The 25,062-nt window shown below is 39.4% G+C and overlaps 1 protein-coding gene across 3 annotated transcripts; it reads right to left on the bottom strand.

Moving 5' to 3' along the window:
• Positions 1–1,746: 1,746 nt before the first annotated feature.
• gemin7 (gem (nuclear organelle) associated protein 7) lies at positions 1,747–4,744 on the bottom strand. Of its 3 annotated transcripts, none has more exons than XM_018702088.1 (2): positions 4,667–4,744; positions 1,747–3,158 (listed from the first exon to the last, which is right to left on the bottom strand). In XM_018702088.1, exon 2 carries the CDS (start codon positions 3,145–3,147, stop codon positions 2,761–2,763), a length of 387 nt encoding a protein of 128 aa, XP_018557604.1. In that variant the 5' UTR covers positions 3,148–3,158; positions 4,667–4,744; the 3' UTR covers positions 1,747–2,760. The 3 variants fall into 3 exon arrangements, with proteins under 3 accessions (XP_018557604.1, XP_018557605.1, XP_050921528.1); XM_018702089.2 differs by having other exon boundaries at positions 1,747–3,207; positions 4,667–4,732; XM_051065571.1 differs by having other exon boundaries at positions 1,747–3,154; positions 4,667–4,731.
• Between the last annotated feature and the right edge of the window lie 20,318 nt (positions 4,745–25,062).

Raw genomic sequence — 25,062 nt, 5'->3', positions numbered from 1 at the left:
CCTGGAATAAGGACAAGTCAAGAAATGTGTCTATATTTTTGAAAATGTGCTCCTAACAGGTATGTTCGTCTGCTAACTGCAGCAGCTTATAACAGGTACCCTAGAGTAGAAGACAAATCTACGAAGTTGTCAGACATGGAAGGTTTCTGTTGTCATCTAGGTGGAAAAACTACAAGAAAATACAATGATATAATATAGAGATGTAGTTAATTAATAACTATATTTTACATGCTGCCCCTCTCCGATGTTTTTATGTCTTCATTATTTATCATGTGTTTTTATGTGGTGAAACCAAAGGCAGTTTTCCACATTATCGACGATAATTATTTAAAAGGAGTTAATTCCACAGTGTAAAAATATTTAGACTGCATTTAATTGGACTGTGTTCAAAACCTTACTTAAGCAGAAGTACAGCAGTATTATCAGTAAAATGTACCAATCAAAAGTACACAATAAGCAGCAAAATAGCCCATCAGTGTTTCATCTCTATATATCTTATTATTAGATTTATTTTATTGACCCATAACAAGGAGAGACTGGCTGATGCTCTTAAAAGGATACTTTTTGCTGAGCTTAATCTAATATATAATTGTGTCAGCAGCATTTCAGTGGTGTAGCTGGTTGAGGAGGAGCTCATTTAAACTACTTGTTGGGCAGCTAAATCTTAACAGTTCACTATATTTTATCAGCTGGTCATATGGTATGTATGTACAACATTAGTCTGCAAAGTACCTTCAGCCATCAAATGGATGTGGTGGAGTAAAAAATGCAGTATTTGCAACAGAAATGAAGTAAAATCATACTGTAAAGAAGAAATACATATGTCTGTACTGTATGTGTTCCTGTAGATTTTATGGACACTCATCACAGATTTGAGAGTGAGAACTGAGGGAGCTGAGGGCTGCTGGTCACAGCACAGCATGCCTGTGTATATGAAATTAACATTGGTTGTCCTTGAGGGCTTCCTGATTGAATCACACAGGCCCGATGACGTCATATGAGGTTTTAAGTCATATTTCGGATTAGGGAGGGCGAGGGAGAGAGAGAGTGAGAGAGAGAAAGGGAGGGAGGGGGGGATGAGTCACTGCCTCATTGATGACTGTCTACACTGAGTGGTCAGATAATTCAGGTACAAAAAGAGACACAGGCACAGCACGACCGCCTAATGGCACTCAAATAAAATGACTTATTGGGAACTCGCAAAATACACCTTTTAAGAAGATTAAATAGTATTGATGCCCCTTCCTCCTCCTCCTACCCCTCCCCATGAGGCTGGTGCTAAACAATGATGAATCCTGCTCCTCTGTTTTATATTTATGACCAAGGATTTAAATAACTAATATATGTGCTGCCATCAGATGTGGGCCCTGCGTTGGCCTTGTCAGGAGACTGCTGAAACGTTCAGGGAAAAATGATTTGATGTGCACCTGATCCATCTAAAACTTCAGTGCATTTGAAAGCCTATTACGTTAATTCAGGTTAATATCGCACTCCATAAATGTTTTGGATCCATGACTGAAAACAACAAAGTTAATTTGTTGTTCATTCAGATGTTCAGTGGTCAAGACATTACTGAAGCTCTGTGTTCATGGATGGATTGCCAAATGGGCCTACTGAGCACAGGCCCAGGGCCCCCCAGTAAACTCTTAGGCCCTGGGGCCTGTGCCTGGCAGTTCCTCAAACTCAGTTCACAATGACTGTTTCTTGTTGAAAAGTCAATGAAATGACTACAAAGAGCACAAGACATATCTTCTGACAGTAACTATATTCCACATATCAGACACAAAACTTTCCTCCCTTTAAATGTTTATCAGTCATTTTAAGCATAAACATTGTGTTACTTTGATTATCACTGTGTAGAGAAATGAACCACTATCTCTAAGCAGTGCAGTTTTTCAAATCATAATGAAATATGATGTAGTTTTGATGGATGTTATGGTGTAGGGATTTCAATTGAGTTACAATTTACCAACATCAATCAGACATACATCTTTTCAGGTGTTATAATTTGCAAAAACAACTTTGTATACTTGTAACAAAGTCTCTTTTTTTCCAAATACAAAATAGATGCTCAAATACAAAAGTAGCTCATTCAGAAAACATGTCTAAAGTGCAACATTCCATTTTCCTCAGTTCAATGACACAACTTGAGCACCAGCAAAGTAATAACCTCGTTCTGCATCTCACAAAGGAAGATAGCGGTGTTGACGATCTACTCAGACACACGGACAATATGATACCAGGTGAGATATTAAGTTAATTTAGCTTTCTTTGTTTGACTTCCTGGTCATAAAGGTTGCATTACCATTAAGCTATACAGTTTTCTGACTTGTTTTAGCTGAATAAACAGAGCCCCTACCTGATCAGCCACCACACACATCATCTCACCCACACACAAAAACCATGTAAGACTTGACTCTCAAAAGCATTATCCAATCCCAGTGCAAATTTTCATAAGTTCTCATGACAGGCTTTGATGTCCACCGTGAAACACAAGGATAGGGCTCCCTCTTGTGTTGAAATGAGGGAGTTGCTTGTAAATGTTGCCTCTGAATGCTGAGGCACACATCAGTGTTATCAAATAAACAATACAGATAGGAAATAGTAATGTACAACCATGTTATTCTGCAAAAATATAAACAGTTTTATAAACGACCTCACAGGTGTGAAAACAGATCCCACTTGCAACAACAAATGAGATATCCAAGTGCCTCTTATCCAAAATGTGCTGTTTAAACAAGAAACAATGTGCTCAAGTGTTCATACATCAAAAGTAAATGAAATCACATCCTGACTCCTAATCAGTGCCTCTTTCTGCACCCCAATAGGAGTGTGCAAGTCCGACACCTGAAAGTTCAGCACGTCGATGTCAGACGCGCCAAATGTAGCCTCCACCTTCACCTTCTCATACATGTGAAACTGAACCTTCTTGTTGGTCATGGAGAGCAGACACCGGAGGAAAGTCTCTCTCAGCACAGAACGGGCTTGCTGCTCTCTCTGCAGCTCTACAGAGTCCACCTCTGAGGCAGCAGAAGTGAAAATGGAGGTGCGACATAGAGCAATGAACCGGGGTGATTTGGGGTCAAATCCACGACTGTTGGAGTCAGGTCCTTTGGGCAGGCGGAGCACAGACACCGGTGTCGCCATGTTGAGTCTTTCTGTGACAGGTAAACAACAATCGTTCACACTAGCTGGTAAATATCTCCACTGGAAAGAAAAAGTACCTTTTTAGACACATTAGAGTACATTCACACATAACTAAGGAGTTTGAATTAGAAACTGAAATGTTGTCATTTCTATGAACTAATTAATCAACTACAAATCAGTTAATCTCAAGAAAAGAAGTTGCCCACATGCTGGGAGATGTTCCCAAAAAGACAAGATGTGACCTCCTATAAAATTTACATTTACAACCTCCATCACTATAATCTGTTTTTTTTTCTTTCATGAGGGTAAGCATCTCATTGCACCCTGTGACTGTCATGAAGCTGGTATCTGAACTTTGTGTTGTAAATATTGTGAATAGTGTCATGTGTACTAATGGGCTAATGGGCTTGACTTGGGATCAAAAGGGTTCAATTGAGTGATGTTCATATCTTTATGATCACATGGGAAATATTCATCTGATGAAGACATAATGCTGACATGTCATAAGTGCACTGGATATACTGTCTTTTCGGAGCCATCTATTCAGTGTATGGGCACCTTTGACATTTGACATTGCTTTTGCCTGATATCATGTTGAGAAGGGCACACACACTACCTGCAAGTGCTCAAAACTGATGATTAAGCATTTAACTGATTAGACCATCAGCAGAAAAACAATAGGAATACATGTTGATGACTAATTAACGATTTCAGTTGTTTATCTAGCAAAAATGACTGAATGACAGAGAGTTATCTGTGTTTAATCATTGTAAAATCTAATATCACTGTGTTTTGGACTGTTGGCCACACATAACAAGCAATGTTAAGATATGTTTTGGTGTCTTGTGATGGACAGTTTTCATACTTGGCTCGCTACTAAGTGATAAAATTCTCTGGAAAATAGGTGACAGATTAATTAATAGATTTAAAAAAATCATTGGATATAACTATGGGATATAAATCAGTCTCATGACAATGTTTACGCGTATTACTGATATAATCACGTTATCAGCATCAGAAAACAAAGACTTAAATGCACTAGTAGATTAAGACTCGTGTGCTTTGATGTTTGGACTTCTTGTTCCCCTTTTATGGTTGCGTTTTGTGCTAATAATGCAACGCATTTTTGTTACGGTCGCATTTAGCTTCTTAAAGATAATATCTTATTAATACAATCCAGTCATTTCAGTTTTAACTTTAAGCAGTCGTACAGGAGGTGGCAACAGTTAAAGTTTGATACTAAAAGCACGTCTGTCTCCAATGCATCAGATAAGATGCCCTAGAACGAACTAAATATTTTTTTTACCAGTAAAGTTTTGTTTACTTTTAGCTAAAGGTTAGCAACTTGGTGGGAGAATGCTACTACTTCTCAGAAAACTCTGACACAGGCTGGAGTAACTTCAACAAGACACAACCACAAAACACGTTTTTCCCCTTCACAACAGTGGATAATACAACGACTAAAGAAAGATGCACTTCTGCTTTACTAAAACGTCCTGCTGTCTTATCTTGAACCTACCAACTCCGTTCTCCAGTTAGCAGTGTTAGCGTTAGCATGGGCATGCAGGTGGAAGTGGAGGTTCTGTCTTCTTCTACGATCTATTTATAGGCGGGTGGTAAACCAACGTACCGGTGCATTATCGCCATCTACCGGATAGATAGGTAGGCACATTCAGACCCTGTATGTAAACAAAAGTGCTAATACCACACTGTAAATATACTGGATTACAATTGAAAATTGTTGTTGCAAAGAGGAGACTGTTTAGGTGGGGCTTAAGACAGAGTCATTTATATATATTTTATTGCCCATTATATTATTATTAAGGGCTCCAGTTTTAATACAATTCTTCTATATGAATAATTATAAGAAACATGTGCTGTGTCTCTGGAAGGACAGAACCCATTGCATGGCTGATTTTATTAATAAATTATTGTGTTTGTAAGTCCATGTGGACTGGGACACTATAACTAAGTGACAAACTAAAACGTAACGTAAAACAAACTTAAAGTATCAAAAGTACCAGTACTCAAAGCTCTGCATTAATTGGTCATAAAATGTGATCTGATCTTCATCTAAGTCACAAGTTTAGACAAGCATAGCGTGCTTAAGCACACAAACAATTAGAATCTTTCATGTCTTTATTGAACACATCCATTAAATATCCACATCGCCAGTGGAGAACGTGAACCCTTGGCTTTAATAACTTATTGATGTCTTTATTTGACAGTGATAGCTTCAAACAAGTGCTCGCAGATCAGACCTGCACAACATTCAGGAGGACTCTTCGGCTATCTGAAACATTTCACAGCATCTCTTCTGGGTTGTAGCCTTGTATCTAGTGCCCTTTTTACATCAAATGTAGGGCTATTTCTTCCTCACAAACAATTCAACCTCAATTTTACCAGTCCACTAAAAATTTCCAACAGGATTTTGGAGTGGGGAGTTGCTCTTTGACATTTACAGTGATTTATTTATTTATTTATTTATACAGTGGCTTTCTCCATGGCGCTTGCCATGATGATTCATGCAACCAGAGACACATAATTTGTGAATGGTAGCCTCATTAAAAGAGAATTAAAAGAGATGTTAACCAGCGCCAGCTGCTCATGCCCTTGGAGTCATCTTAGCTGAGTGCTCACTTAGAGAAAGAGCAGCCACTGTGCGAACACACTAATACAGTTCAACACACTGAAAAATGAGTTCAAGTTGAGGAGACTTTCTACTTAAGTGGATGAGTGTGTGAAGGCCATACATTGCATAGCAAAAGATTTTCCCTCCTAATTTGGTTCTTCCATTCATCAATCCATTATCTATACCACTTATCCATTAAGGGTTGCGGGGGGTAACAGTACACCCATAAACATTGATTTAGCCACTTGAAAGAACTAAGTTGGGCAGCACTGTGATGCAGTGGTTAGCACTGTCACTACCAACACATACAGACAAACAACCGTTTACACTCACACCTATGGGCAATTTAGAGTCATCAATTAACTTATTTCAGTGGCATGTCTTTGGACTGCGGGAGAAAGCAGAAGTACCTGGAGAGAACAGGAACAGGGGCACAGAAAGCCGCGGGCTCAAACCAGGGCTTGAACCCGGAACCTTTCTGCTGTGAGGTGACAGTGCTAACCACTGCATCACTGTGCCACCCAACTTAGTTCTTGTAAGTGGCTAAATCAATGTTTTTTATGTTTTCCAGAGAAGATTTTCTTTCATGTTGCCAGTTCATTCCTGATCATAGTATGGTAATGATTTGTTTGAACCATTTTGGTTCCAGATCCCAAAATCACAACTTTTGTATATCAAGCAGATTGCTTGATGTCCCAGTATTCCCTCTGACACTATTTAAATAGCATAGTTTCAGTTTGTAACTTAGCTTTTCAATGATTTTGCATTTTTGACCAGCATGCTCTATTGTGTCATTGCTTTGATACACACATGCAGGAATTCCAGTGGAAACACCCTAACTATGCTCTGGGTGGAGTATGTGGGAAAAAAAAAAAAAAAAAACCACAGAATTTCTTGTTGGTATATTTATCACTGTTTGGAAGCAACACAGAAATGGCAAGCTGGCCATGGAACTAGTCATATCATCAACATGAGTTTGTTTTCCTGTTGACTAAGAAATCAAACAAAGAAGTGAAAGGGCTTCCCTATGATTACAGCTACGTGATCTTCCTTTGACAGATGGGTCAGGCAGGCCAGAGGTAACACTTGGTATTTATTTAGTCCCTCCACCTAAGGCCACCAAATAAAGAGACACCTTGGTCTGGTCCAAGAAGTTTGAGGTTTCCTATGATAAACATGCCTGCTTCTTAAAATAACAGAACATACCTAAACTGTGAGACACAAATCACATCATATTGCACATTAGATTCCTTCAATTTTTTTTCTAATGAGGTGGAAAACTGTGGGTTGATGATACTTGAAATGTCATTGGGTATTTTCAGTACATGTTTTGGGCATTCGGACCAGCTGCTTGTTTCTTATGTCATTATGTTTCACTACTTCTTATCTCTGGTTAGTGATCCATATCTTTGTTTGGACTGTTGAGATTACACATTATGTGAGTCATCAGACTACTATGTCAGGATGATCTTGATCTGGTCTTGTGACAGCTGTTCAAGATTGCTGTCCTTACAGGAGTTAGTCTATATGTGTGGCCTCCTACTTGGACAGAGACCGTGTGCTTCATTGGGAGTTGTTTTATCAAAATGCTGATTTGTTACACAGAGTAGGTTTTGTGGGTGAGATGAGAGACAGTGTAGATCTAGACTTGTCTGGTTGTGCTTGAGGTTTCTGCCTCTCAGTTGGCTCGGAAATCTTGTGGTCAGGCAGGAAAATACATTTAACCAAATCAAAGCCTAGACACTAGACATGACAGTGACCAACACAAGATCGTACAGAAATGGCTTTAATGACTCTGATTTTATAGTAATTATATTTTTGTCTGTCAAGCCAGAGTGTGTCTCAGTTCAAACATCTGTGTTTATTTTGTGACGTCACTGATGAAATTGGAGTTCAAGATCCTCTCCTGATGCAATTCCACTGTAAGAGTGAACCCATGTTTTGTTCTTTTGCAAATTCTGGTATGTTCAGTCATCCAAACTAAAAACTCATCTTTATGCCTTAACTTTTAACTAGCACATTATTCTGGTTCCTATTTCAGGATACCATTTTTCCCTCGGCGGGTTGGGTCAGTCTCAATGCAGCAGTTAAGATTAATAGTTAGTAAATGTTGTCCATGATGTCCTGCCGACGAGATTATTATTAACTGTCTTAATATCACTGCATCACTTTAACTGTGTGTTCTTCCCTCAAGCACATTACTGCCCAGGCTGTGCTTCTCTCTATCTCTCTTCTACTGTCTCTCACTGCAGGGTTCTGCCTCCAGAGCTGGAGAGTCTCCTGCTGCTCCCATGATCCAGCTCAACCCATGATGCAACAATAATTAAAACATTTACTAGTGTTATTGATAGTGTTAGTGCTATTAATGTACCATCATTTGTCATTATTATTCCTTTAGCTGTAATAATAATTATTACTATTATTATTATTATTACTATTATTACTACTACTATTTACACTTTGACTTAGTCTGTGTATCTGCAATGTTGTCTTTCTCCTACCCCATTCCCCCACCCCCCTCTCTTTCTGTCTAAACCCAACCGGTCGAGGCAGATGGCCGCCCACCTTGAGTCCGGTTCTGCTCGAGGTTTCTGCCTCTTAAAAGAAAGTTTTTCCTTGCCACAGTCGCCTAGTGCTTGCTCATGGTGGGATCTGTTGGGTTTTTCTCTGTAAATCTTATAAGATAAAGAGTACGGTCTAGACCTGCTCTATATGTACAGCGTCTCGAGATAACTTCTGTTGTGAATTGGCGCTATATAAATAAAATTTGACTTTGACTTTGACTTAAACAATTTTATGATAGTTGTCTAAACAACTTAGTTAATCACCCTGTACTTTTGATTTCCATTTTAAGCTCTTCTTTATATTCCACATAAAAATTACATAATACTTACTCTCTCACCTGTTTGAACTGACCTTTCAACTGTTCAAAAGTCCATATCTAATAACCTACTATTTTTTATGACACTGTAATAGGTAGTTGTAGCTGAATATCCATCTTATGGTACTGATGTACATGGATGACACAATTATTATGTCTATAGCAAACAAAGAGTTATAGAAAGTAATAAACTATGTGTGTGATTTCTGTGAGAAATGGAATTAAAGAGCAATCGTGATAAAACTAGTCACTGTTTTTGGTTGTAGAAAAGCTGATATTAGCAAGCTAAAATGTTTATGCAATGTACCAAATCTAGAGATTGTGCAGTATCTCAGATTATGAATTATGATGGTTCAAGCTAGCCATTGTCTGTACATGTAGAAAATTTGAGTTACACATAGATATTGCACTAGATAATTTTGACAGTGACACCAGTTATGTCATACGCTTGTGGGTTTGAAAAATATTTTCAGAAAAGATTACATGTATGATTCCTTAAGTCCACTCTAAAAATTAATATGACAACCTACAATAATTAGATACCCACTCTGTATCGCAGTTAAAAAGAGAATTATTAGCTGCTGTGGGAGACTAGTAGAGAGACTTGTTGCTGACCATAACTTTAAGAAACTAAACCCAAGTACTTGTTCAGCCTGCATTACACAGGTGTATTACCTACATGTAAAGATGACTTAAGATGACTGTGGTTTCTCTTATCTTACACAAAACTGAAACAGCATGAGTGAACTGATATCAACTTTTGAACAGCTGAAAGATCACTTCATGCAGGTCATCTCTGAAGTATTATGTGATTTTATGTGGAATATAAACAAGAGCTTAAACTGGGAAAAAAATGTTTTATGAAAGCAGTGTAGAGTGAAATAATGGTGGTCAGGATGAAAGATGAAACTTGAAACCTCAGAAAAAGATGAAAAATCTGTATGGGTGGACTGGCCCAGTTCAGACTCCATTAGAAATATGTTAAATAAATGTTCAAAAATGTTCAATCAAGGTTTTCTGATGGTTGTTTGAGTTTTGACTGGTGCTCCACTTCATTATGTTGCTCTGCTGTCTTTAATGATTTAATGGCACCCTACTGGAGAATTAGTGCCACCAACTGTTTGTGTTGTTTGCCCAAATCTCAGTATTCAAATAATTGCATAGCGGATGATAACATGTATTTGTTAGCTTTTGCATAATATCTAGAAATTCACTTCATATGTTTGTTACATTTGGATGGAAATGGCATACTAGTATACAGCATATAAAATAAATAAATCAGTTTTTAGTGTTGTACATGCTGCATCTCTGGGTCACTTTATAGACAAGACCACCTCCTATGTGAAGGGAAATATCTGACTTTGGTGAATCCTGATGTTATTATCTCCACAAGACATTCATTTCATGAGGCATTTAATGTGACAGCTAGGTTTTGCCTAAGGCTAGAAGCAGACACAGGACACACAATCAACAGTGCAAGGGTTTTTGGTGGGAATTTAGGGTTAGTTGGGAAATGAGGATCGAGACTCTTAGGTAGGAGTGCCTGGGAAGATGGCAGAGACTCCAGGAGAGGAGACCAGGTGAATGTCAATGGTAGTGGAGAATGAGGCAGGGATTCATAGGTGAATAGCAGGTAAATGGCGTTAAGGAGAACAAAACACTGGACAACAGGAGAAACAAACAAAAGTAATAAAAGTAAAGCACTGGAGATATGCCAGAGAATATAGTGGCTGAGAGTTCAGGCACCAACAAAGTATGTGGAATAATCTGGCGATGAATGGAAGGAACACCAGGTTCCTTGTATTCCAGGTGATGAGTCATTAGTTTCAGGTGTGCAGAGGAGCCCAGTAACTGAACTAGCTTCATGCCTCCACAGGCAGGCAGGCACATACATACACACACACACACACACACACACACACACACACACACACACTCACTCACTCACTCACTCACAAGAGATAAGGGGAGTGGAAGACAGGAAAACACAGAGAAACACTAGAGGGAAAAAAGAGTGTTGAGGCCATGACAATGAAACCTTTTTCTGTTCACCTCCGGAAAATAGGATAATGTCACGCTTAGATAAGGCTGACAGTGGAACAAACTGCTGACTTGTAGATGGAGATAGTACCGCAAAGGTCATTGACAGACAAGGTGTTGAAAGAAGCATCTATAACTCTGTCTCAGGATTTCACACAACTGTCAAGTCAGATCAAATGTGAAACAGCTCATGGTAATGAAACTACAGAGATTTAGGAGGCTGCTGAGATAGCAGATCACTCCTGCTCTCTCTGTCAGTGTTTGATCACATTATTCAGCCTATTCACCTCACAGATGTTCTCCGTGCAGTGTAATATTACCATGCAGAAAAGGGAAAAACTGTTATGTAAGTAATTCATCAATGTGTATAATACATCCTAACCAATAGTAGAAATCACTATGATGACAAGACAGCTCTTTAAAAATGTGCACCTTAAAACAAAGTGCTCAATTTTAGAGAGATGAAAAAGAGTGTAGCTTGAGTTTTCTCTTTTCTTCCTCTTTGTGAACTATTTTCACATCTTAACAGTCTCAGTCAATTTTATGATAAACAATGTCAACACACCTTAACACCCACTTTCTCCACTTACTTCTAAGACTCTTGTCCCTCGTCTTGTCTGTCTACTATGTGTATGTGTGTGTGTGTGCGTGTGTGTGTGTGCATGTGTCACTCATTGACTTGAGTCAGACCAAATGCAATCATTGATTCCATGGTTCATATTTGTACATAATTTATAGAGTTGTGTCCTATTTGACATTAAACAGTGCTGACTATGGCCACTGGCAGTACTGCCAATACAGTAGTAAAGTAAATTTGGTTTTATTTCTCAAGATTCTATTGCACCAGCTGCTTTAAAGACATCACCATTAATTTGCTAAAATGGATAACAGGAGCACAAGGGCATACTCATTAATATCAATTAAAAAGCATCTATTTAAAGCCACCATAAGCTACTGGTCATTACCATGCTTAAGTCTGTAGTGGCAAAAATCCTGAGTGAAATCAAAGTGAAATATGTCTTATTGCAATTGAATTTATTATTTCATGTGCAAGAGGAAGGCTGTATTTTGTCTCAAAAATTTAATAGTTTTGCTTTAAATGAATTATTCTCAAAACTTTGCAAATGAAGAGGTGGTGATGCAGTGGTAGAGGGAGCAGGAGCAGCAAATGGTATTTGCACTAAGTGAAAGTCAGAAAGTAAAAGTGAGTAGTGTTGGGTTAAAATTGCCTTACTGTATGCCTGTGAAGCATGAATCAACTGATGCCAATCGGTGCTCTGAACTATCTCCAGGAGATGAGCGACTCTGTCTGCTCTGTCTGTGTGTATAGATGACAACAAACACAATGAACAATTGGCTCTTAAGAGATTCAGTGACATCAGGGTTAAGATCCTGCAATCAAAGAACCGTGACAAGTGTGCTGAAACAATGGTTAGGCTATGTATGGGGTTTTGTTTTTTTAACAGTGACCATATTTAGTGAATTACAGACTATGATAGAAGAAGCCAAAGTTAACAGTTAGAAAATCTCAGAAATGTGTACAGCTGCTGTTCCCTAAGATATGAAGGAAAGCCAGAGACAACACTATCTACTTTAGGGCTGTTGCTGAAGTACATCTTTCATAGATTCAGATGCTTTTTGTGTCTTTTCGGCCCAGTATCTGTTGAGACATGTTAGGGCCACGGTATGTTATGTGTGAAGAAGTGTATCTGTTCCAAGTATTCCTTGGCCCTTAGAAAAGACAGTTACACAGTGTGTATTGTTGGTGAATGTTAAGACTAGATTTTTCATATTCACTATTCCCCTGACATTTCCTCTTGCACCACCTGCAGATCAGAGATTTAAGTTATACCTCTTTACAAGATTTATTTACTATATCAGTTGGCACAAAATTATGCAAAGACATTCATGGTATGCAAATGAATCATAATGATGTTGGTGATCTCCTGACTTTTGTTCTGGCAGCACTATGACTTTGACATTTGTTGTTTTGAGTGACATGCAGTATTTTGATTGTTGCATAGATTACCATGAAATTTAGTGCAGACAGTCATGTCCCTCTCTCAAGCTCAAGCACAGTGGATCTTTCTGCTGTGGTCTGAAATAGCACTAATGATCATTATGTGATGCCACCGCCACACACAGATATGTATGTGTAAGTGGCCACAGAAGCACCTCTGTGTGACATCACATCCTATTCCTTGGGATGATACCCACTGGCAGGGGAGTAAGACAGACACAAGCTTGAGTTTACTTAATGGAAAGGAAAGGTGCACATTTGTTTGACTGGCAGCTATATTCATCATTGAGATAGCACTGACTCTACATGAAGTTGGTTCTAGTGTAGTAAACTACTTTTGCCAGGTAGATTAATGTGTTAGTTTCTCTGGGGGGTAGCTTCAGTGTGGAGAAGCTTAATTTAATATTGAGTAACTAGAAGCTTATGTCAGTGCACTTTCCAAGTTGCTTGCCCAGCACAGAGTGTTGAATACACCAAAGGCCCGGTTTTTCAAAAGTAATCTACTCAGATTTTGGATAACGGATTGGATCAAATCTTGAAAAGGGGTTTTTCAAAAGAAAAAATGGATTACGTAATCGGATTAGATCACATAATCCAATCTTGGTTTTGATCTGGATCAAACCATTAGTTTGGGTTTTTTAGAACTTTTTAGTAGGATTGGGATCACAAAAACTCTGGATTATACTGATCCCACCAGAAGGGTGGATTCAGTATACAAAGATGATGATTACAAGGCACTTCTGCAAAAAGAGACTGAAAGGGCAGAAGTACAGATTCGTCTGGCAGAGGAACAACTGACTCTTGCCAAACTACAGCAAACCAAGGCCAGACTTAAGATCCACCTCCTAAAGGCCAAGCTTAGACAAGCTGGTCTCTCCTCATCAGATGAAGAACTCTGAAATTATTGTTGAGTATTTGACATTAAGCCTTTTTATTGAATTCAATGCATCTATATTTGAAACTTGTTCTAAATATCCTCAATGTACAGTGTTTGTGAGTAATGTTTTATTTATTTGTTGTAGGTTTCAGATGAGCGGACTGCCGGAAGAGGGTGTTTTTTTTTTTTTTTTTTTGCGTGTGTGTGTTTTCGTTTCAAATAAAAATAAACTTGTATTGACCCCACACTGGCTATTCTACTTGTTGCTCATTACATATCTATAGTTCTACATTGTGATTTCCTATCCTATTTGAGCACTGGTTATCCAGATTTGGTGAAAGTTTCTATCTGGATCAGATTGATCCAATCCAATGTTGCTTTGAAAAACCGGCTCAAAAGTAAAATGGATTACGTGATCATGGATAGCAAAAAAAAAAGGATTACCAAATCCGGATTAAACCTTATGAAAAACCGGGCCCAGAGTATGCCATGTGAGTCTTGGAGCAAACTGGAGTTGGCTGTCTCAAGTAGCTGCCATGAGTCATATCACTGATTGCACTTTCCCACCCTTGTAATGGAATCTGATAACAGCCCATGCCAAACACACGTACTCAGCAGACTTTGTATTTCAATTTCACCACTACACACTTTTTGAACTTTCGTGTTGCATCAGGCATTTCCTTCAATTCTCACATTTAGACACGGATTCATCATCATTTCAGTGCCCACACGTCTTGTCTCCTGCTTGTCCACATAGTATATAGTATACATAATGACCTGCTGAGGCCCTGATATCATAAAAAAATACAAACCATGTGCCTTTCTCAGAAAGAGTTATGTGATCAGTAAAGCACGAGTGGTTACTATTTTGTGTCGCTCAGTGGTTGGTGAGTTAGGAGCTATAAGTTAATTTACATATATTTATGAATCTGTGAGGTCTTTGTGACCATGATGACTCTGATGAAGGCCACAAGCCAAGTTGTTCTGTAGACTACAAATATTGCTTAAGGTGTAACATTTTAAAGGCCTTTATTCCCAGCAGACAGTTAGGCTTCTCATTTGAAGACACAACAGGAAGACAGGGAGCAAAGAAACAAAGGGAAAGTAGAGCTGGTGCCAGCCCACCAGATCTCATAAACACAGCTGAGAACAAAAAACCACAGAGAGGATCAGGGGACGATTAGGCTGTTTCTGAGGTCTGAACATTTACTGGTAGTGTGTGGAAGTATCCCTCGGGGAAAAAGCTCTCTGCCAGAAAGTTTAGGAAGACAAACAAAGAGCCCTATGATCCATTTACTGATAGCACAACATGAAAGATAGTGTTGCGTAATAATGCTGAAACAGAGCAGATGATAAGTGATGACACCAATAAATAAAATCATAGGGATCAACAGGAAAGAAAGAATGACTCATTCATCAACCACATGATCATCATCCATCATGTGACGGTGAGTAATTTGTATGCTCCTCTAAACTGGACCCCCTTTTGCCTTCAGAACTGCTTTAATTCTTCATGGCATAGATTCAACAAGGTGCTGGGAATATTCCTTAGAGATTTTGGTCCATAGTAACATGATAACATCACACAGTTGCTGCAGATTTGTCACTGCACACCCATGATGTGGATCTTCCTGTGGCTTTAAACAATACTTATTTGGTACTAAGGGGCCAGTGTTCCAGGAAAATATCCCCCACGCCATTACTCACAACTGGGATCTTACTCTTTAAAAATAGGCCTATTACTGTAGGAAACCTATCCATAATTTTGTCAGATGCTTATCATAATGATCACAGCCTGTCAGTGGCAAAAACATTAGTGGACGTACTTTGATGTGACAGTGCAGTAGCTGTGGGGCAAATACACCATTTTTGTGCAACTGTGGAACAATTCCAAAGATTTTTGTCCTTATCAATCATTTGCACCCAAAAACATGGGATAATAAGGCCCAGGTTAAAAAATACCAGAGTTATTGTCATGGTTCAGTTAAAGGTGGCCCCGGTGCGGGACAGAGACACTGCTCATGCGATAGCTGAGTTCAGTCCTTTAAATAGTACCAGGGATAGGCAGAGAGAAAGAAAAGGGTGGTCAGGGCGACGGGTGCTGGTCTTGAGGGGGGAAGCTGGTGAGGAGGCTACTCCGGCAGTGGAAGAGGGGAGCAGGTGACGAAGCTTTGTCAGAGGCAGGGTGGCAGCTCTGTGGACACAGGCAAAGGAAAACTAGGCACAGAGGAAAAAACACAATCCTCAGAAAACAGAACACAGGAAAACCCCAGAAATATACACTAGGGAAATACACTAGTAAGTCACTCGAGACAGCTGTAGTCATTACCTCTGAAGTTGAACGGATAATCTGGCGAGGAACCAAGGCTTAGGTACGGAGACTGATGAGGATGATGAGAATGACCATGACCACCAGCTATGCTCCCCCACCTCTGCAAGAAGAAAAAAAACACACACACACACACACAGAGAGAGAGAGAGAGAGAGAACAGGGAAAGACACTGGTGGCCACAGCCAGACTGTGACAGTTATTCTTTAAGGTGACTGCATTTTTACCTGATCTTTAGGCCCTGCCTTGTGCAGAGGTCCTTTGTCAAAACTGGTTTATAGTGCTCTTAATATTTTGGTTGATATTGTGCTCAAACTAAAGATCTTAAACTGATCAAGAGCAAATGAAACATATAATCACTCTACTACTACTGCTGCTACTAATGCAATCTGAAAGCTTGAAGCAAAAGTTAAAAAGATTGAGTTGGTTTTGAAAGCTTCTTAGAGAGCTAGACTCTTCTGCTACTTTGGAACTTGTGTAATTTGGTTCCACCTGTTGGAAGTTGTAGTTTTGCCTGTCTGTTTTCCTTTGTTTTCCTTGTTTCCCCTTCCCTGCTGCTATTCCTTTGTCCCCTGTTGGTCCCTCTCATCTGTTTGTGTGTGTATGCCCCCTGTCTGGACATGGCTGACCTACTTCCTCCTTGCCACCAAGCCAGCAGCCAACTTTCCAGCTGCCTCAGTCACGTCTAGCCAAGTCTGTGTCTTCCCTGCTCTACACATGCAGAAACCCAGCCAGGCCCCAGTCCCTTGACTGAGTCACGGATCCTAGTCAGTCAGTTCTTTTTCTGCATTGTGGGCTCAGCTTCAGATTCTTAATCTCACCCCAGTTTTCCACACATTTCTGATGGATCACATATTTGCATTGGACTTGAATGTAACAAACCAACCACAGAAAGGGTGTGTGCCCATAATAGAGTAAATACAAGGCAGCTTTGACCAGATGTTAAAATGCTAGTTTGGATTTGGATTGAACACCACACATTTAGCAAATTTGGTGACACTCATATCAACCACTAGGGATAGACGCCGATAGACGCCTAGAGATAAACATCGGATGTTATCGCCGCCAATATTCGGCATTTTGACGCATATCAAATATATCAAATATATGCTGGGTGGCTCTGTTGATAAATTTTATAAGGCATGGCAGCTATTCCTCACACATATGAAGTCATTTAAACTGTGTGATCTCCCATAACTCAAATCAAATCACAGCTTATAAATAGCTATGGACAGTCATGACTAACACTTGATCTTTCTTACCATGTATTATGTGTGTTAAAGGTATATATATATTACTATTAATTATTGCTTTGTCTGTACTTTATTTTTTTAAATTCCCTTTAATTTTACACTTGAATTGTACTTTGGGATGATAGAGTGGGTGGGTGGGTAAGGAGCTTTATAAAAATGGACAACAGGCAAATTTAGCATTTTGGTATTGCATACTGACTGTATTACTAACCTGTTATGTTGCTGGAAAAAAGGAAAATAAAATAAAAGAAATTATCAGGTGCTGTGAACATTAACATTACTTTCAGTCAACTATATCTCGCATAGCTATTGAAAGAAAGGAGCAATTTCCAACATTAATGCCAGTGGTCAACTAGCAAAATCTTTTTTTTTTTAACAGTGAACAGTATTTTAGTGAATGAGGGAATGACAATTAAATACTTCTGAAATACTAAAACAGAGAGTGAGCCAGAGTTTGGAAACGACATGATTTACTGAGTCAGTCTGTTGTACTACTGCAGGGCAGAGAGACATGGAGACACTGTATGAAAACAAGTAAACCGTGTCTTTTCCACTAAACTCACCATAGACAAGAACAACACCTGTAACCATGATTAATTCACACAACAAAGATGGTGGGAGGTCCCATTTACCATTTACCTGAATACCAGGCCTTCCTTGGCAAATCTCACGTCTCTTCTTTTGGCTATCCAGGAAGTATGAGTGTGCTCCACTCTCCTCAACAGCCCAGTCTGCTCTGATTGGTCAGTTCCTGCAGGCCTGGGCAGATAACACGCTAGCACATGCATGCAATATCAGGATGTAAACACTTGCAGTAATACCAAGGATGCGGGGGTGGAATGTGTAATGTGAAACAACACACAATGCGGAACATCATCAGTCAAGCATCAGTTTTTATCTCTTCAAAACAAAAGGTTTCTAAACCACCTCCAAAACAGCTCACATCAGCAGGATGTAAGGAAGGAAAACAGACAGCTTTTTATTCACATAAAGCCCATCAATGGCTCTTTGTGCTAAAATGTTTGTGTCTGTGGATGTTTCACAAGGTCTAATGGATCAACAAGAATAGTGACATTTAGATATGTAAATGGGTTGAATTGGAGGTAGGGTGGTAATATCACTATTCATTTCACTACAATCAGCAGATTATATCTACACAATATTCAGGGAACTCTGCTTTGCCAGAAGGACTGCATAATCTATTTTTATAGCAAAATGTGGATCACGCTCTTGAAAAGCTGAAGTGACAGTTCTACTCAATTATCTCGTCATATGTTGGTGATTGTTGACATATAGAGCTCTATAATGAGTTAATTTAGGTTAGGTCTATACATATATACATATAAAGGGGGCATGGTGCCATACACAACCTTGCCCCCCCATATTTATCTGACCTCCTACACATCGCCACCCTTTCCTGTTCCCTCAGATCCTCCTCCTCCATTCATCTCTGTATACCCTCTGCCCGTCTCAGCACCGTGGGGAGCAGAGCATTTAGCCGTTCTGCTCCCCAGCTCTGGAACTCCCTGCCACCAGCCCTCCGAAACATTGACTCCTTTCCTGTTTTCAAATCCAGACTCAAAACCCATCTGTTTAAGACTGCCTACTCACTCTAACGTACTTACTGCAACTTCACCGCCCTACATTTCTTTTATGTTGATTCTATCCATTGTTGTTTTTTATTGATTACTGTATATTGTAAGAGTTTTTTTATTGTTTGTTGTATGATTCTTTTGTTTATTATATATTGTACAGTGTCCTTGGGTGTCAGAAAGGCGCTTATAAATAAAATGTATTATTATTATTATTATTATGGTGGTGCAGTGGTTAGCACTGTTGCCTCACAGTTTGAGCCTCGGTTTACTTTATGCCCTTATTCAATAAGACAGCGAAGGTAGACAGGAAATGGGGAGAGAGACATGCAGCAAGGATCTGGCCGAATCGGGAGTCGAGCTGGTTACTTGTTGCTCAGGGCACTAAGGCCTATGTGGTACGTGCCCTAACCATTTGATTAGTGGGTCTGTGTGCAGTTTGCATGTTCTCCCTGTGCCTGTGTGGCTTCTCTCAGCAGACTCTTGCTTATTCCCACAGACCAAAGACATACAAGGGAGCTTTCATGCCTTTATTTGGTAGTGACATTGCACATTGACAGGAAGTGCAGGGAAATAAGATAGCAGTGGAAGGACATGCATACCGGGACCTCAGATTTTTAAAAGAAGGGAGGGGAGCTACATAGCTGGGTGAAGACAGTCCTGTAAAATTTAGTTTCGTTTCATGGGAACACTCCCATGTGAGTCCGCTTGCCTAAGCTGTGTTTGACTGTGAATGTGACTGGCCATGATTGTCACAACCTCTAACACACCCACCTATAATGTAAAATTATGTGGGTGATAGAGGTGTTTGGACAGGTTTTGGACATTTTGCCCTCTCACCTTTCATCTTGTAGACTGACTGATTTCATGGTCTGTGTCAGCATCATCCCTGCAATATGCTGACGCACAAGTTATATATGAGTCTGGCTTCCTGGCAATTCCATCTGGTCTGCTAATGAGCTGCATGACCAAGTCTGACTAACTTCCTCAATTTCATCATATACACTGGCTGAGTGGGACAGGGTTCATGGACACACTTTCAGTGACCTGCTGTACTTTCAATATTGAAGTTCAGCAGTGCTACAACAAACAATTTTCCTATCTATTTCTGATTCAGGTATATGAGATGTTACTTTTCTGGATGCTTCTAAATCAAAACCTTTACCATTCAACAGGTTAGATAATTTCATTGAGAAGCATAACTTGCTGATCGACAGTATGGATTTAGAACAAACAGATCAACACCTTTGGCACTGATAGAGTTAATAGAAGAAATAACCAATTGTATAGACAAAAAGAAATTTACTTTAGTATTTATAGATTTAAAAGAAAGCATTTGATACCATTAATCATGAAATATTACTCAATAGAATGGAAAGTTATGATATCAGAGGGTTTGTGTTGAATTGGTTGAAAAGCTGTATAGGAAACAGGCAGCAATTTGTACAATTAGGTCCCACAAGATCAGTATTAGGCCCGAAATTGTTTATTTTGTGCATAAATTAATAGATACATTGTATTTGCAGACGACACTAATATTTTTTGTTCTGGGGAGGATTTGCAGCAGCTTTTGATGATAGTCATGTCCAAAATGAATAAATTAAAATGGTGGTTTGACCTAAACAAGTTATTATTAAATCTGAACAAAACCAAGCTTATGGTGTTTTGAAATCATAAAATAAACATTCACATACAAGTGATGATAGATAATGTTGACATAGAAAGAGTATATGAAAATAAATTATTTCTGGGTGTGATATTAGACCACAAAATGTGCTGGAAACCTCATATATCTGCGAGCGGGGGCAAAAGTGGGCAAAAGCATTGCAGTTCTGGGAAAAACAAGGCACATCCTGAATCATAAAGTGCTGTACTGTATTGTTCACTTCTTCTACCATATCAACTTACTGTGTGGAGGTGTGGGGTAACACATACAAAGTCTGATGACTGTTTGTCAAAAGCATACTCCTGCTTGAATGGATCACTTCCAATACATGAGTCACACTCTGGATCTGGTTTTGTCATAACCGCTGTCCAAGGTGCTGATCCTGAAACCACTCAGACGTATATATACTTTCTCTAAGGCTGAAAAACCTAAGTGATAATGTAACTCAAGTTCAAGTGAACTCAAGTTCATCTATGATATTCAGTGAATACTCATGGCAGGTCTGACTCATAGCCCAGGAGAATTTGATAAAGCAGCATCAACAGCTGCTGCTGTTGCTCAGCAAATGTTACATAATGTTGCTGCATTTGCACTTTCAATCTAGTAGCTTGCTTATGACTGTATGAAGATGTGCATTCTAACATGTATGTAGGATAAATCTATGTCTGGCTTACTACACCTACATGTAACTGGTATAAATACGAGGGGGCTTCAAAAAGTTTGTGGAAAAAGGTCAGTTGGAAAAAACGGTTTAAGTTATGATGATTATTTTTGTGTTGCAACATGCATTTAAGGGTTCCTGTTAGAACATGTTATGACACATTAGAAAGAGAAAGGTGAAGTAAGAAGAGGTGCATTGAGATAAAAATCCCTGCATATGTATGCACATGTACTTTTTCCATGAACTTTTTGAAGCCCCCTCGTATGTATACATCTGGTGTTTTATTAGGTAAGGGGGCGAACAACCTTTGGATAAGAACTGTCAAAGAACCTACTTTTCAAAGAAGCAAGTGAATAAAAAACTGTTAAGCTGGATGGCTGGGTGACAGTAGTATGGTAAATTTTTGTCTTGCTTCACAGAAGCACACCCACACAATATTTTTTTACAATGGTCCTGAAGCATGACAAGCCAGACAACTCATCCTCCAAAAAAGATTCCAGTTTAGATAGTGGCTGAAGATATATTGGTTTACAAGATAGACATCAGATATAAAGTAAATTTCACATGAAATCCATAGTGGTGTGAACACTTCACACATACATCAAAGCAGGCATCTTCTACAATACAACAGCTCTGTTCTACTTCCCAGCTGCATAATACTGGCCATATCTTCCCTGCTTTAGAATTATTTGGCAGATATTACGCTGTCCACTAGAATTAATGCAATGTGCATATTCTTAGCCACTGATGAGAAGGTAATAGGCCCATCTCTATAATAATTAGTCCTGGGTAATTTTTTATATTTTGATAGGAACTTTCATACAGAAAATGCAGTTCAAAGTGCTTCACAAAATACAAAAACAAAACAAAAAACCCCCACATCTAAATGAGGAGAAAGGTGAAATTAAAAAAACAAAAACAAAACAACTTTTCAATAAATGACACACTTCCTGGGTTTTAAACAACAGAAAATAGCACTGATTACTGCATGAGGCTAAACATGCTGAGCTGAGGAACTTACAGTCAGTATAGACAGTCTCTATGTTTACGTGGTCCCAGAGGCATAGCAAGCCAGGAAGTCTAGACGATAAAAAAATAGAAGAATAGAACCCATATTTCTACCGGGAATCAGTTCAGAGGGTCTGGTTTCCAAATTTCAGTTCCTCAGGTCAACATGTTGAGCTTGCCAGTAAATCTGCCTGTAAGTTCTTCAGCTAGACCCTTTGAGCTTGCCAGTAAGTTTCCTCAACATGCCGACTCAGCTCAACATACTGTGCTGAGTTGGCATGTTGAACAACTTACACAATATAACCCCACATGCACAAGCATGATTTAATATTTGTTTATTATTCTCATTGAATGAATCCAGAGAAACCATGGGAAATAAAAAAGGATGGTAAACATGTCTGAATCATCAAACATGAAACATCCTTCTGATATGATTCCTGGTAGAAATGTAGGTAAAAGAGCAAGAATTTACTTGTCTTCTTCTACTTTTTAGAATCTAGACTTTGTTGTTTTGATATGGCTCCACATTGACAGGGAAAAAAGATACTATTGTTTATAATCCAAATCCAATCCAAAGTGTCTTATCATGCTTGACACTGGTGGTGGTACTTTTGGAGCCAAAATCAATACACAGGAAATAGAAACCTTCATGTCAATGCAGTGGACAGAAACATTAAGTTCACAAGTCTAGCCTTCTTGGACTGGGCAGTGCGTGTTTCGAATGACAGACTCATCACTGAAGAGAGCCCACTCACACAGATCAATATTTACTGTTTGATTGTCACCACCCACTGGAGCACAAACTGGGGATTATCAAAACAATAGGCCACCAGGTTTAGAACATCCCTACAAGAACAGAAGTGAAGGTAGAAGGGAAGGGAAGGAATAAAGGCACAAAAGGGAAGTACACATGTGGTTACCCAAACTGGGCCTTCATGAAGTCAAGTCAATTTTAGTAAGCGAAAGACAACATTGCAAATACACAGAAGTCAAAATGTAAATAGTAATATAATTATTATTATCCCTAAAGGAATATTACAAGATACCAGAAAACCATACAAGATAGAGAGCAGACAGGACAAGAACAATAAATGGAACAACATTGTCTTTCCTTACATTACGGGAGAATCTGAAAAACTCAGAGGGATCTTCAACAAATATTGCATCTCTGTGTATTTCACAGTAACACACTGAGGCACAAGCTTGTCCACCCTAAGGACAGAACACCCAGCACCCAGTAGTGTATGTAGTTCAATGCAGTGAGGAATGCACAGACTTGTACATTGGGGAAACAAAACAACGACTTCACAAACATATAGCACAACACTGAGCCAACCCCTCAGGTCAGGACTCAGTCATCCACCTACATCTGGAGCACAGTGGACACTCATTTGAGGGCAGCGATGTACATGTTCTTGAATCAACCGACACCGAGGCTGCTGTGTTACACATCACGCCTCTGATTCTGGAGTGACACATTATCGAAAAACCAACATAATGCTATCTCTCAGCTGTCAAACTGGAACAAACATCACTAAACAGACAAGGCGGTTTATGACATCAGCTATTTACAATGCAGTCTTGAGATCCCTACCCAGGTAGCTTAACACCCATTCACACTATGATTAATGGTCATGTGGGTCAACAGCTCACATGTGACTTCAGTGACTCTAAAGGTATGAATGACTGCGCAAGAGGTTATATGCCTAGGACTCCCCACCACTCAGTTAGAGTGGAAGAAGCCTTTCGGATGAGAGTTAAAATGTCTTGAAGAACCTTAAGCAAGTCCAGTTGCCTTCCTGTAGCACTTACATCTCTCAGCAAGGAGCTGTGTTGATCTGCAGCTGCAGTTGTTGGATTCTTCTTAGCTCATGTTGTGGTATTACCACATTTTCTGGAATTCACAGCAAACCCCGGTGTGAACTTCTCTTTTGGTAACTGCTGCCATACCATGCATGGAAAAAATATTAAAATATTTGTGGCAGCAGCTGCTGCTAGAGCACTCTCACAGCTGAGTGATGTGAAAGCAAACAGACCCGTGACAGTGGTTTTTTGAACAGGTTTTTCAGTGATCTGCTGTGGCTGCAAATGTTGATGTTTGTCAGTGTTACAGGAGACAATAAAAAAAAATCTATTTGTGACTTATATATGTGAGATGTTACCGCTCTGGAAACGTCTAAATTGTCATAAGCGCTGTCCAAGGTCCTGACCCCAAAATCTGTCACAAAAAGCAGTGACAACCATGGACTGTTTTGGAAGAAAGTGCCCCCTACTCAGTGAGAAAGTTGAAGCTGTTTCTAGATTCATGACTGATTTCTTTTATAATCCATTTATCATTGAGTGGAAAAACTGATAAAACACATAAAATTTGACCTGGGAGGGGTCTACTGTAAAGCTGCGCACATACATTTTGACTTTGGCCTTTCATAGGCTATACGTGTACACTGTATAAGCTGCGTAATGTAGAGAAAAAAACAAAATAGAATTAGAACAAGTATAAATTGAGAAATGTGGTCAAGACATTCATATATATGAGACTGACAGATGGTGATGCAGTGGTTTTCCACCAAAAATGCTCAGAAAAGTCCTTTGAGACAGCAGAAACCTTACCTACATCGTTTTTATAGTCCTTTACACACACACACACACACACACACACACAAGTGACAATGGCACTCCCTAATAGCAGGGGCCTTCAAACTCGATCACAATCGGATCCAGCACTGGATGCACTGGAACAAGCCAGATCCATGGTGGTCCCACCCCGCAACCCACAGGACAGCTGAGCTGTTTTGGCGGCATGAGGGGGACCTACATGATATTAGGGAGTTCCCACAGATGATAGATCAGATTGGACTCTGGGGAGTTTGTGGGCCAGGACCTTGGGCTCTTTGTTGTGCCCCTATTGCCATTTGTGAACAGTTTTTGCAGTGTGGTTGGAGCATTGTACTGCTGG

The sequence above is a fragment of the Lates calcarifer genome, linkage group LG21, assembly GCF_001640805.2.
Source record: "Lates calcarifer isolate ASB-BC8 linkage group LG21, TLL_Latcal_v3, whole genome shotgun sequence".
Lineage (NCBI taxonomy): Eukaryota > Metazoa > Chordata > Actinopteri > Centropomidae > Lates > Lates calcarifer.
This window is presented reverse-complemented; position numbering and strand designations above follow the sequence as displayed.

Coding starts and splice junctions, on each gene's coding strand:
- gemin7 (XM_018702088.1), bottom strand. CDS start 3,147: ATGGCGACACCGGTGTCTGTGCTCCGCCTGCCCAAAGGACCTGACTCC.